General features: G+C 41.5%; 1 protein-coding gene across 4 annotated transcripts; it reads right to left on the reverse strand.

Moving 5' to 3' along the window:
• Window positions 1-646: 646 nt before the first annotated feature.
• On the reverse strand, window positions 647-13919 carry LOC113683259 (uncharacterized). 4 transcript variants are annotated; one of them, XM_027200479.2, is made up of 13 exons: window positions 13660-13919; window positions 11425-12172; window positions 10791-10996; window positions 9221-9705; window positions 8285-8796; window positions 6182-7082; window positions 5554-5811; window positions 4512-5469; window positions 3397-4044; window positions 2848-3005; window positions 2055-2309; window positions 1772-1912; window positions 647-1554 (listed from the first exon to the last, which is right to left on the reverse strand). In XM_027200479.2, the coding sequence occupies exons 1-13, from the start codon at window positions 13706-13708 to the stop codon at window positions 1288-1290; spliced, it is 5586 nt and encodes a 1861-aa protein (XP_027056280.2). In that variant the 5' UTR covers window positions 13709-13919; the 3' UTR covers window positions 647-1287. The 4 variants fall into 4 exon arrangements, with proteins under 4 accessions (XP_027056280.2, XP_089060856.1, XP_089060858.1 ...); XM_089204730.1 differs by having other exon boundaries at window positions 2848-3002; window positions 13660-13918; XM_089204732.1 differs by lacking the exon at window positions 2055-2309 and having other exon boundaries at window positions 2848-3002; window positions 13660-13918.
• Window positions 13920-13937: the final 18 nt, after the last annotated feature.

A 13937-nucleotide genomic window follows, 5' to 3' on the forward strand; every position in this document is an offset into this window, starting at 1 on the left:
TAGCTAGTGTTTCCCTTTTGTTTCTCCAAGGAGAGAAGGAGTGAAGTTACGAAAAGAAACTCGAGATAGCCTACCCTTATTCTAATCTTTTTGGAGCTTGGTGTACACGAGTATAAAAAAATATATTGATATAGTCTATTTGAACTTGTCCCAGTAAGCTATACTACACCTATGCCCCTATGCACCTATTTGTGGGGCGTCAGTGGTCCAGTGGTTAGTGCGCTGGACTCTGGGTCGAAGGGCCCGGGTTCAAGTCCTACCAGGGGCATGTCGTTGTATCCTTAAGCAAGATGCTTTACCCACTTTGCTTCGTCTCTCGGATAAGACGTAAAGCCGGAGGTCCCGTCTCACAACCGTTCTATGTTACAAATAAATTGTGGGACGTAAAAGAACGCACGCACTGCTCGCAAAGAGTAGGGCACGTAGTGCCCGGTGTTGTGGTCTATCTCGATTTGTGCCGTCGTAGGTCTGGGTGGGTGAGGTGTGATCACAATGGACTGAAGCGGCTGCCAGAGGCGCCTTTAATATGCTGACGTCCGATCTCACCTCTCTGGTTCCTCCGCAATTCAGCCCTTGGCTGCAAGGGAGGAAATTGGCACCATCTATCTATCTATCTATCTATCTATCTATCTATCTATCTATCTACCTAATCAGCTAGTCCCAGTCATAAATTGTTTACAAGGAGCTATCATTAAATTTTATCTGCGCTTAAGGGCTCTCAATTATTGCTTCTTTGAAAAGGCTTACGGTTTTGAGATCAAAAAACATAAAAGAATCTTTGGTTGAATTTGCACAGTTTACCTAGTAGGGCGAGTTACATTCGAGTTTCAGTTCTTGTCCAGAAATGTCCAGTTCTTCTGTTCTTAACCACAAAATGGACCAATTGGGTCATCACACACTTTGTTTACGAATCGTGGGATGCATTCTTAACATATAGAAAACGACTTAAACACAAGTTCTGGAGTAATAGAGCTGTAGAAAGGCGTGAAAAGTTTCGTCATATTATATTTCTTACAGCTTAGCTGCAATTGAACTGATCGCAGAAAATAAAGCTTGAAAATATCAATTTAGGATTGTTGTGCCTCCGAGTCCTATCACTACGTTCTGGACGCTATTACCAACTGAGCCATAAAGCCACAATTTTAGGATAGAACTTTACTTTCTGTAATTACCTTCACTGCAAGTTCTCGGTAACATCCAATTCGACATTCATCATCGAAATTCACAAGTTAAACATAAGTTACTTCATACATTATCATGATGTAGTTGACTTGATTAATCGTTGTCTCACGGCATGATGTGAAATACTTTGGTGTCTTTGCTGTTCTTTCTGTGCTTTTCACATACCCAAATGACGCCAAACCCTTCGCGATATTCCTGTCGCAACCCACCGAAGTTGTCTTTGGTTCCTAGCTTTAACAGAACTTCTCGCAAGTATTCATAATGTTCACCACCCAGTTGATAGCCGCGGAATGTACCTGATACGCCAGTTAGCCCTTTGGGTTGCGGAATGGAACCCGATGATTCCTCAACAGTCTTGAGGAAACCGTCCATCTGTGTGTAAGATAAGTAACGTAGGATTTTGGATTTTGGTATATTGGAACACATTTCTCAAAATACAACATAGAAAAACATCACAACGAACAAATAATCACACCAACTGAAGCGGAGAAAACGCGAGTAACGAGTAACGTTTGCTTAACGAGGTATATATGTGATGAAGAAGTTTCGTAGATGTCGTTGATTTTAAAAGTCAATGCATATCACAAACCTCTTTAAAGACATTCTTCCATCGAACTCCAGAAAGCACAGCTCCACCAAGGCCTATTGTGCCCAGGACAGTGTTCAGAGTTTCTTCCGCATCAAAGAGGGTTGCAGCGATGCTCGCCACAGAGGAAATGTTGATGAGAAGCTGAAAAGAGGAAAATATTGGCGAACTATGGTTAACGTTGAAAAAGAGACAAGAGTGAATTTAGAATTCCACGAATTAACGCTATAACACTCCGAATCAATTCGTGTCGATGTTGCCCACAAACGGTCTGCAAGAAACTTACTTGCAAAGAAAAGCGCAAAAAATTAACGCTTTTCTTGATGAGATCAGCAGCTACCATACTCTCTAGTCTGTATCCTTCATGCTTGCCGGAGTCCAGAAAGTGTACCCCACTACCGTCTCCGTTTCCTTCACAAAGCAGAAACAACCGATATTTTGGCTGACCAAAGGTTAGAAGCCTTTTTATCGCGTTCAATTTCAAAACAGAGGAGCGATTCCGGAGTTCTGGCAGAAGGCAAATGGTTCGTGGAACATCGTACTACGGAAAGTGATACAGACATATCAGAAAACGAGAAAGAGAAAAGTGTGCATATGTCAAGTTCGTGCCACATTCAAATTAAACAAACCGCCACAGAAACTGTCGAGGCCGAGAGTAGACAGTAATATGGTTATTTCATATTTTGGGCGCAAACGAAATCAAGTGTGGAGACAACAGCAGCTCTGTTTTCAAAAAAATGCAGATTAACATCACAATTCAAAATCTGAAACACCTCCACGACACCAGCAAGCTCTAATAGAGAGCATAAATTACAGAGAGATAAGATTGGAATTCCTTAGCCTGGGAACACAGTCAAATTGTCTATAAAATATACTTACATGAAAGTACCAAGTCTTTTGTCTATTAACTCTGCTAAAATGGTTATGATTCTTTGATTACCCGCTTCCCTCCTGGTGACTGTCCTCCTCAGTTCTAATGGGCAAAAGCCTTATGTTCGTACTTTTCTCTTCGGCAATTCAAGACGAAGACTTAGCAAAAATCTGTCATATTGATCACCAGTGCTAAACGCTATTCTTACATTTTTCATTTCCATGAAGACTTTTGTCAAGTCGTTAATCCTTTCTCTGATCTCTCTCAGCAGTTTTGCTTCATGTTTGTCAACGCGATCACCAAGGTACTTCATCAGGGGACGCGTCAGAGTGTTAGGATCATCAAGCCTACGGTACGGGTCACCTGCTTCGTTAAAGACAAGGCAAAGTTGATGAGTGAAAAACTCAGTACGAGTTTGAGTGTTTAATGATTTGGTTTTGGCGTCTTTCTTCTCCATCCGTAATGAACTTTGCAAGTTGAACCAAGTTTTATTTCTTTCCAACACAACAACGATCCATAATTCAATTTGTTCACTTTTCGCCCTTGAAACATGCACAAAAACAAGGTCCAAGGCCATCCTCAACAGGCCAACAGTATCCTTTATATGTTTTTTTCTGGAAATCTACAGGAAAAAGACCCCTATGCTTTAAGTTGTGGACGTGATTATGATTCAAATTTCAGCTCTGGAGGTCACGCAAGACTAGTAAACTCACACAGGTCAGGGTAAGTGAGTATTGGTCTCTAAGTTTCTACCTACCGGTTCCATTTAAAGAATGCCATTCCAAAACTGGAATCAACTGCGTATCTTTGAATCCATTTAACATGTCACTGATGTTAGATTTTTTGTCATAACATCTTTCACAATGACACCTGTCCACGCCACGTGCTGTTGCCTCTTGTAGAAAGGACAAATCAAAATAATGTTGCTGACAGGCACTACAAGACACCTTGATCTCACAAAAGCCAGGTAAATTCGCAAGGCTTGTTTTCAGGAAACGTACTGTTGCTTCTGCACCTGCCCTGCAGACATCTTGGCTGTGTGCCCGCACTGTCACTCTTACCTCCATGACAGTTTTGTTGACAAAACAAGGCCCGCAGTCAATACGACAGTCATACTGATCGTCCCCGTAGATAACCAGAGAATATTTCCCCACAATCACTTGACTATATTCTTGCAGAATGTTTGCAACGAGGTCATGGAAATTGGAATAGACAAGATAAGGCGGCACCTTAAACACCAAATGTCTGTAGATGGTGTATTTGGACTCCTCTACCGGAGGCCAATTCTTTTCTGTGATAGATTTTGAAGTCAGGTACGGAATAATGTAAACTGCACCTCCATCTCTTGTCTCAACAGCCACTCGCTTTTCAACCAAAAAGTTGACAATGTGTTGTTTTGTCGAGTCTGGGGAATTAAAACAGATGAAAAAGACGTTCATGAGAACCCCAAGGAGTTACAAGAACACTTAAAATATCTCTAGAGACAACTTTGTACTATAGAATTACTAATTCTGGGAGCGTCTGGTGCCTCGAAAAAGGCTTTATGCTTATTAACATAAATAGTTAATTCCTCCTCCCACGCCCATATTGCAAAGTGCGACTTGTGAAGTTAAAATAGAAAGTATTCCTTGGGAACGGAGATCAAGAAAAGTGGTAAAGATTTTAGATAAATTTCGTGGAAAAGAGGCCTGGGTCTAGTCTAGCAAATGAAGTAGTCATGCATAAGGGCGATTTTGAATTTTCGCGGGACTCATGCTTTGATCTTCACATTCCTCCACGGTGTAAATTGAGCACTCCCATAAACCCATTATTTAGGGGTCTATATAAAGTGATCTCACTGATAACGGAAAATTGTCGATACTTTAACAGTACCTAAGGCTTTCCTGCTTAGGCTCCCGAAGTGACTGGGCCTCACTAGTTCGGTGAGCTGCCTTTCAAGCCAATGGGGTCGGAGAACTAAGAAAACCGAATCTGCTCCAATTAAGATACCCAATCCTGTGCACTCAAGGTAGTTGGCAGCTTTTCTGCATAGATGATCCCCCTGGATGCCACACTCACTGGCTAGACTCTTAAAAGTAGAATAATCAAGATGCTCAATTCCTTTCCTCTTCAGCTCAAGGACTTTTGAAGCCAAACTTTCTAATCTGTACCAGACGGGACTTTGGTGGCAGTTTGATTCACTTAGTACCAACAGTAATTCCTCTAACAGCTCGCTTGGTTCTGAAGCAAAGGTGGTCCCAACGAGAATGGATCCCTTTATCTTTGGATTAACTTTCTGGAATGGCGTTAAGTCGATGTCATTGGCATGTGTAGTACTGACATTTATAGCCAAAAGGATTACATCGGCGGAAGATGCATGTTGTGACAGTAAGTGCAACCAGAAGTTGAGGTTCTCCTCAGGCAGGTTTCCGTTGCAGGCGTCCCATACGTAGACGTAAATTCCACTGTCAGTCATCGAAGTCATCATAAATACTTCCTGTGTCAATAAATCTGTGTTGATGGCTGGAACCCCCGTCAATTGAATCCATGATTCATATGGGCCAATGGCTTTCTTAAGGACCCCACCAACTTCTCTCATACACTCAGTGTCTGAACTAATCAGCGACAGTTTAATTCTCTTCGACGAAACGCTTTTTTCTGTTGTGACTTTAAACGGACTCCCAAGGAGATTCTTTCCATTTCTTGTTATAGAGACCTTGAAAGATCCTTCAGAATAGAAAACCATGGAAGCAACGTACACCCCATCCGCACTAAGTGACTGCTTTATCTTTCCCTTGGAATGAACACGTCTTAGGGGGTCTTGGCAGTTAATTATCTCGGCTCGAAATTCCTGTGCAAGGAAAGGAGAAAAATGGCAAAGATGAGAATAATGAACAAGCAATTGTTGGCAGCTTTTTGCATTAACGCATATTACCACGCAAGTACTGTCGTGTGAGCTTTTATATCTTTTGGAAATTTCCACTTCAAACAATCTGCCAACCACAGCAAGGTGATTGTCTGCGATTCCAACGTCGCCAATGATTTCCAATTTGTACCCGGCAGGAGAAGATCTGTACTGCGTCTCCTTCAGCAGCTTTGGAATGTCCATGGCTTGCACTGAGGCAGTGACACTCAAGAGCTTTTTCCTTGTTTTTTCCCCCTTTGGTAAATCTAGCTGACCCCAGAAATAAACCTGAAAAAAAGATTCAACATTGTAAATGATGCAAGCATTTATTAAATTTGATGCAAAGGCCGTTTAAGTAACTTGCCACATTATTGGAGGTTCTGCCGGATATCCTATGATCCGTCAACAACGGTAAGAATACTAGTATTAATAAAGAAAATTTGTACACCAGTTTAATAGCTAGAACATGCAACCGCCAATGAACTTTTTGTCACGTAACCTACGCCAGCTAGGTGAAATCTACGCGACCTGGTCCGGGGTCTATCTTTGCCACGAGATGACCATAACCTACACAGAAAAGGCAACTGAAAATACAGGTTATTCGTAGACTGTAACAAAGTGGGAAATGTAAAGTTTGGAATAAAAAACAGAGACAAACCTTGCCATTTTCTGTGAGAACAGATGTGCTCGCCCATCCACAACATATAGCTTGAACCCTGTCAAACTCTGTTATTGGAACAAACTGAAAAGTTCGGGAGGATTGGAATGTACCACTTCCCAGCTGGCCTGAATTATTCTCTCCAGAAGTGAAGAGAGTTCCTCTGTCGGATAAGGCAGCTAGGTGGTCCGCACCACAAGCGATTTGTACAATTATTTCACAGTTCAATTCCTTATGCCACACAACATCCCTGCTTGCCATCGGCGACCAACTGTACACATCTCCAATGGTAGTGCAAAATAGAAACGTGTTGAGACTTGCTTCCACTGCCATTAAAGTGTCACCATGAAAAGGGACGGCAGTGAAATCAACTTTCGGTGATCTATCAGCTTCTGACTCTTTCAACTGGGAGAAAAGGGAACGTATGAGGTCTTCAGGAACTGTATTTTCTTGAGGTTCAAGAGAAAAATGTTGTAACAACCACCTCCAGACGTCGACATAATACACTTTTCCTTGCCTATCCATGCTGACCAGAACTGAGCCCACCGCGCGAAGAGTAATCAAGTCGATCGTGTTGCATTGAATCTGTAGTATGCAATCATGCATGGCCTGGCAATCAAACTTGGAAGAGATTCCTGCGCAAAATATCAGATTACCGGTGCCAGTCAGCGCTACTACAAGCTCGATAAAGGATTTTTCACATGGCACATAACACGTGGTGACATCTCTGATGCTTACCGCCTCATCAGCGGCAGCAGGGTCAGAGGCGGCTTCATTATTCACATCAAAAGGTATTGGATCTTTCAACTTAGCCCCATATTGGCATTTTCCCCATATCATTACATCTCCACCAGTGGTTCGAACCATAGTGTAGTCTTCACTACAGCACAGTTCTTCCGCTCTAACGAGAGAAACCAACAGTTGTCAGTAAATCAATGGAAATGAGGGTGGATTAGTGCGGAAGAAGATATTTCGTGAGCAACGATAGTTAAAGAAGGGTAATTTGGTATTATCAACTGATTTGATAACGTAAACTGGCCACAGACCATAAAGAGTTACAAAGGTGCCGTTTCGAGCGTAAGCCCTTCGTCAGAGTGACCGACGAAGGGCTAACGCTCGAAACGTCAGCTTTATAACTCTTTACAGTGGCCAATTTACGTTATCAACTCAGTTGGTAATACTAAATTACCCTGTTATACTCTCCCACTGCAGAAGCATCACAGTTTCTTTAGAAACTTACCCTCTTATTCGATAGTTAAAGCAGCCCACCAAGGCATATCTCATAGCGAAATATACAGTGTCGGTTCTATATATTTGCTTTAGCTTCTATTTAACGGCAAAAGTAAGTGATACCGAACGTATCAAGAAAAGCTGATCAAATTCAAAGACAATGCCCTTTGTTTAGTATCTCAAATATCCATAAAAGGATATCTTGAAACAATAGCTTTAGAGCCAAACAATGGCTTATTGATTCAAGAGGGAAATTCAAACTCGCTGCCATTACAACAGCGAAATTCACGAGGTAAATTAAAACATAGCCGATTACTGCACGAGCGCGAAATTTGAATATTTAGCGAAAGCGCGTTTATGTCAAATCTTACCCTGGGGAGGAGTAGGGAGTTACTTTTTGTTCAAGGTCACTTGCTACTCAGGGAGGGTCGGTCAAGACACAGAATGTCGCAACTGAGAGACTGACAAAGAGTGAGAATGAAAGGAATAACTGAGCCTCATCTAAAAATTTTGAAGTAGAATACTAGCTCCAAACATATAAAACCTAAAGTAATCTGGAACTTTTCATCTGATTGAAATTTCTTGTATTTGACTACTTTCTTAGCGGCTAATGATTTTACGTGGGGAGTGAAAATAATAGAGATTTGTACAGTTTCAAGTTGGTGTTATTAAAAAATTATTTTCATCTCTCGTCTTTTATATCTGACAGTTCTGCTATCTATCTAGGTAATGAAGCCTAACATCACGCAGCACAGAGTCGCAGTTAACAAAAACCATGTGCTTGACTGTTACAGCAAACTCTGAATCTTTTTCATCGTATTTGAGTGAAACGCAAAGTACTTATCAACAACGCTTGAGCCAACTATTACAAACCTCATTTCGTCTCCTGACACATTCTTTCCAAGGGACACCTTTCGTGGGACATCGCTACATTCAGAGACAGTAAAGTAACCCAGCTGTCCAAAGGTATTGTTTCCACAAGTGTACACTTCTCCGTCAACGGTTAAAAACCCAGAGTGTTTCCTCCCAGCTGATACTTGCTTCACAAATTTACTATTGCCATAAAGTTCACCAATAAATTCAGGAGCAGAAAGGCATCGGCGATGACCCAGGCCTAGCTGACCATCGGAACCTAACCCCCATGCATACCCGATACCGGTGTAGTATATTCCGTTCGCCAAGCAGACAGTGTGAAAAGTGCCACACACCACCGACTTCACAGCCACTTTGAAGAGGTTGCTTACTTTTTGGGGTTTTGAAAAGAACTCTCCTCTTTCTACATCAGCACAATCTAGTCCCCATTGGTAAATAGCGCCTCTTTTGTTTAATGCAACCGCGTGGTCACCTGCTGCGGCAATAGCCTGGATATCCTTTAACGATTCAATCTATTAATTTGTAGTAAAAGGAGTCTTTTGTAAGTGCTGTCCCCCACCTCATCGAGGTGGGGAACTTAAAAGAGTAAATGGAAAATTTGGGTATCGGAGACCTTCTCAACGGGATGTGCTGTGAGAAATTTTGTAGAAATTTTGAGTATCTTCAGGTATCTACTGTAGGGTTGCAGCTTTACAAGCGTACTCTTCACCGAAAAGTTGCTTAACTAAGGTATGATACCACCTGAGCAGATAGAATTTCCATGAAGGAATATTAGCATGCGACTGAAGGAAAGATGGAAAAGAGGAGCAGAATGCGAGAATGAAAACATTGTTTACTTCACCAGTTCTGCGTAACTTATGCGATTTAAGTACATTGCATTTTCCTTGTTATGGAAAAATGTTTAAAAAAAAGAAAACTTGCATAACGGATACCTACCAATGTGGGCAATGGTTTGTCCATTTCGTCTCCATGTCCTAACTTTCCTAAAGCACCCGATCCACAAGAAAAGACTTTTCCTTCTGAGCTCAGCATCAAAGTGAAAGCTGAACCACAAGTAACTTGTTTCACTTGGCAGTCCATTGATAATACTGATAATGGAACATATACATCAAGATGATATAGTGAGTCTTCCTTATCAAGACCGAGTGCTACAGTGTCTACATGGCCCCAGTTGGTAACTCTTGTTGCGCCTTCCTCAATAGCGGCCGCATGAGTAATGGACATGTCTATGCAAGCCACCCTTTCAGAGAGTGGTATTGGCTTGAAGTAGAATTTTTTCAGGATAACTTCTTTCTCGGATGAAATTCCCTTGGTCAATCTGGTAAAGACAGAGTTGAGACCAACCTCTGATATTCTACCGTCTTCTGACTGAAGTAACATGTAAAAAAGGCCGTGTTCCCTTTCGCAGTTCATCTGGTCACCTGTGGAAGAGGGTTAATGGAACTGTGAGAGAGTATACTTGAATCTCAGCCGTCTTTAGGTTGATATTGGTTTAGTCTGGAGAATTACAGGATGGTTTCTCCTGTCGGAGGTTATTCCAATTGGTGAAGCATTAAATAATATACACTTGATGTATGGTCCCGAGGAAAACGGTAACTCTTGTATTCCCTCGAGTCCTGATGTTTCCCGAGGTGACGAAGTCTCGGGAAACATCAGGACTCGAGGGAAAACAAAACTAACTAGTTTCCCGAGGGACCGCACATTAAGTGCTTTATTATTTATTTAGACTTTCCCTTAGACAATCACATGGCAAAAACAAACAAACGTGCTGTTGTATTCGGCGCGCGGGCAACAACTGTGCAATTGTATCTCGGAAGAGATACATTTGAATTTGATCACGGGTATGTGACCAAGAATCTACCATTCACAGTGCTCGTTTTGTTGAATGAAAGTCAAGGTATATAACAATAAGAATTATTGCTACTCCTCCTGAGGAAAATGCTAGTTTACCGCAATTTACCCTTGTAATAAACCCTTCGTCCGGTTTCCCCGACACTTATCTTGCATTCGTTTACCTTATCATTACCATGTAAAGAATAGAAAGTGGGATGAAAGAGATCTATTGCACGGTTACCAAATAAAAAATTTTCCTCACAGAGTGCAAAGCATTCCTTCGGCAGATTTTTTAGTTTGTCATGGGAAATCATTAAAAAGCAACGAGAAGCCATCTTTTCCATGCGCTAAAAATTCATTTGGCGCGTGTTGAAGGCACCCATAGTGAGAATATCAAATAAAATAGGAAAGTGAAGAAAAGCTCAGCCTTTGAATTAAAAATGGTGTTATTCGTTTTGTCGTGAGCGTGGGACAAAGAAAAATCTATGCTAATCGAGAAAATAATTCCCACTTGTCAGCAGGATACTCTTCATTTTGCGCACGTGCAGAGCCATCCACATGGCACAAGCACTCATCACACGGAACCAGTTTGTTCGGAAATACATTGAGAGTATCTTGTGTATGTCTCAAATTCAGTATACATTATTATCAAATTCACCATCTAGAAACTTACGTGAAGTGAAGAGAAGCTTTTTTATGTTCTTGAACTCTGTCTTTGTGGGTTGTCTTCTAACATTTGTTCCGTAATGTATCAAACCCTCTACGTTTTCGTACTGCCAAGTGCTAGGTGTTGCGTTAGCCATTACACATGCCCAAAGCTTGTTCGATACCCTGTCTGGATGCCGCGACATCTCCTGCTTGAACACAGCCTCCTTTGCGCTAGAAAAAGTTTAAAAAGATTTGAAAGGATTTCCTTACTCTTACATTTTTACATTGCCTTTTCATAAAATATCAACACGAAATAGCGAGATTGCCATCTGTCCTTTTAGCTCAAGTTTGCTTAACGATGAGTCAACACTGTTCCAAGGTAGGTTGTTTAAATTTTGCCTCGCTAATTGATTTCGCGGATTCTCCATTGTTCAAACAGATAACTTGTCAGGTGCAATGAACTGCTCAGAGGTCGACATCGGCTATGCCATCAATCAAATCCCATTTTCCTGGGAATATTTTGCAGTTAATGACATTTACAGAAATAGGTATTTCTGATAGATTTTTAAGTAACCTTAACGTTAGGTTGAGAAGTAGTTTTTGGCTTTAATAACTCCTTTTCAACTCGTCATCACATGCAATAATAGAGAGGTTTTTACCATTCCTCTGACCAAGTCCCCCAGGTGAATTTCCTTCTCTTCCCCGTCATAGTTACACACTGATGACACAACTGAAGATCTGTAATCTCTTCTTCAGTTTCTAAAAGGACTGGATCAGGGTACCTCACAAGGGCTCCTTCACCAAGGAACATGTCGTCCAGAAGGTGGTCACCGAAACTTGATGAGCAATCTTGGACATCAACCGGATTTATCCCACCTGTAACCAAGGTGCTTGCCTTCTCCGCGACTCGGTTAAACAATTCGTAAGTGTTGAATAATGTGAGTGCTGAGGTGATCCAAATCTCTGCTCCAATTTCTTTAGAAAAAGATGTTGCTTCTGTTTGTAGTGTGAAGCTATGCAGTGCTACATCAGTCTTGGTGCCGACGACAAACTTTGATACTTGTGAAGCGTCACCTTTGAAGCTGTGAATAAACTCTCGATACCAGTAATTCTTGAGTCGCGCGAAGCTCGAGGGCTCATCAAGAGCAAACACCAAAACAATACAATGCAGGTGTCTTAAGTATAAATTAACAAGAGAGGCATATTCCCGCTTTCCAGAAGTGTCAGTAATAAGAAGCCTGCGTGTATTTGCCATGTCAACGTATGTTACCCAGGCTCCTGCGGTTGCTCTGTACTCTCTGGGCAGTTCCCATTGTTCTTGTTCATTTTTAAGGGCTCTTATCAGCGAAGTCTTACCAACGCTTACATCTCCAAGAAGAACCACTTTGAAGCACTTTAAGCTGTCCCCTGTGGAAATAATTCAACGTTGAGCTTTTGTGATCACCCATAAGATTACGATTCGTACGCTTAAATCAGTCTTTCACAAGGCGATGTGTAAGTATATTCCGGAAGATAATTTTCATGATTGTTTGGACAGGAAAGCAAGTGACAACAGATAAAGAGTCAGGTGGATTTAAGACAGCAGTGTTAAAGCTAGTTCTATGTCATTTTGTCATGCCCTGAATTAATGCCGTCCTTAGCTTAAAGTCTGTAATGAAAAAATTGTTTTTAACTTTTAGGGAAAAGGTGTTGACTGGTATGTTACAAAGTATGGTCTTAATTGAGGTTTGGGTTTTAGTGAGGAGAACAAGGCACCCTGTACGGATCATTCTCCTGTCAAATTTTCCTGCCACCCAATAATGGTACAACAAATATTCTAGGTTCACCCCCTTTCTGGGGTGCAGGATGCAAACCTTTTCAGACCTGATCTGAACCTGCTACATAAAACAATTAGATAACCGGAATTGTGCTGGATTTCATCGAAATTCTCATTACAGCTTGTCAAGCTGAGGGAATTCGTCTGAGTCACTATAAGCTATATGCATTCAATTCTAGTGGTCGGCGAGTCCTACAGCAATGATCGCGAGGAAGACAGTGGCGGATCCTTGAGCTGAGGGGGGGGGGGGGGGGGGTTGGTTTTTTGTCGCTTGCCCTGCCGCTTTTCTTCCTTCTGCGATTTTTTTTCTTTTACCCAAAATAAGGGGGAGGCTTGGGCCCCCCGGGGCCCCTCCCCCAGATTAGAGGTGATGAAGCATTATCTTGTTGATTAGCAGCTTTGGTCACTTATTTAAGATTTTGGCTTTGATTCCAGTTAGACATAAGCCATGCTTTCTCCTTCTTACTAATAAGAAGCCAACTGTTAGGAGTGTTTTATAGTAAAAATGCGTTCTAAACTGCACGGAGGCAAGAAACGCATTTTTATTTCATAATGAATTTCGAATTGAGATGTTCAGGGCACAATGCATCAATATTGTTTTTATTCAGTTCTTTATTTGCGACCACCATACAGTTTGTTTATATTTCAATGGTATGTATGACATGTCAACCCTCTTGATTCGCTAGTCAGTGGTCCGTTAAGGCTTCATGATCTCCCACAGAATGTGTCGAAGTAGAATCTCTTTTTATGCGACCAGAATTTCAAACTGCCAGGTTTCTATATACTGCCGAAAGTTATAGGTAACAGCAAAATTACGGAGCTACCGTGTCATAAAGCTATCGAAACTTTATTTAGTCACAAAAGAAAACAGACGGATGCTTCAATGATTTCAATATGTTATTGAATCAAGTTGTTTACGCTATTCCGGAAGCGTAATTCAGTTTCTTTTATGCACCGTCGATGCTTCGATGAATATACAATGTCATACAACAGAAACTCTTGATACATAAAGAAATTAAAAGGGCAAACTAGCTTCAGGTAACAGATGCTGAAAATGCTGCAGTTTATGAACACCTACCCCAATTTCCTGCTTGACCGTGTGCAGACGTCATTGGCACCGCCGTCATTGAATCAAATTATACTGAGACCATAATCGTCAAATACCACAGAGGATACACGCATTTAATGAAGGGTATTTTTCTAAAGCAGCAGTTTATCTTTCCCCTAGTAAGCCGTCCGTAACACTGAGCAATTCGCGACAACCTTCAGTCTGCTTTGTAATGAAGATTTGCTGCTTATGGGAGTGTGGTTCTTCTTCGCTCAGGCCGTCGGTAGAATGGGCACTAACTTACTTTG

This window comes from Pocillopora damicornis, chromosome 4 (genome assembly GCF_964200805.1).
Source record: "Pocillopora damicornis chromosome 4, jaPocDami1.2, whole genome shotgun sequence".
Classification (NCBI taxonomy): Eukaryota; Metazoa; Cnidaria; class Anthozoa; order Scleractinia; family Pocilloporidae; genus Pocillopora; species Pocillopora damicornis.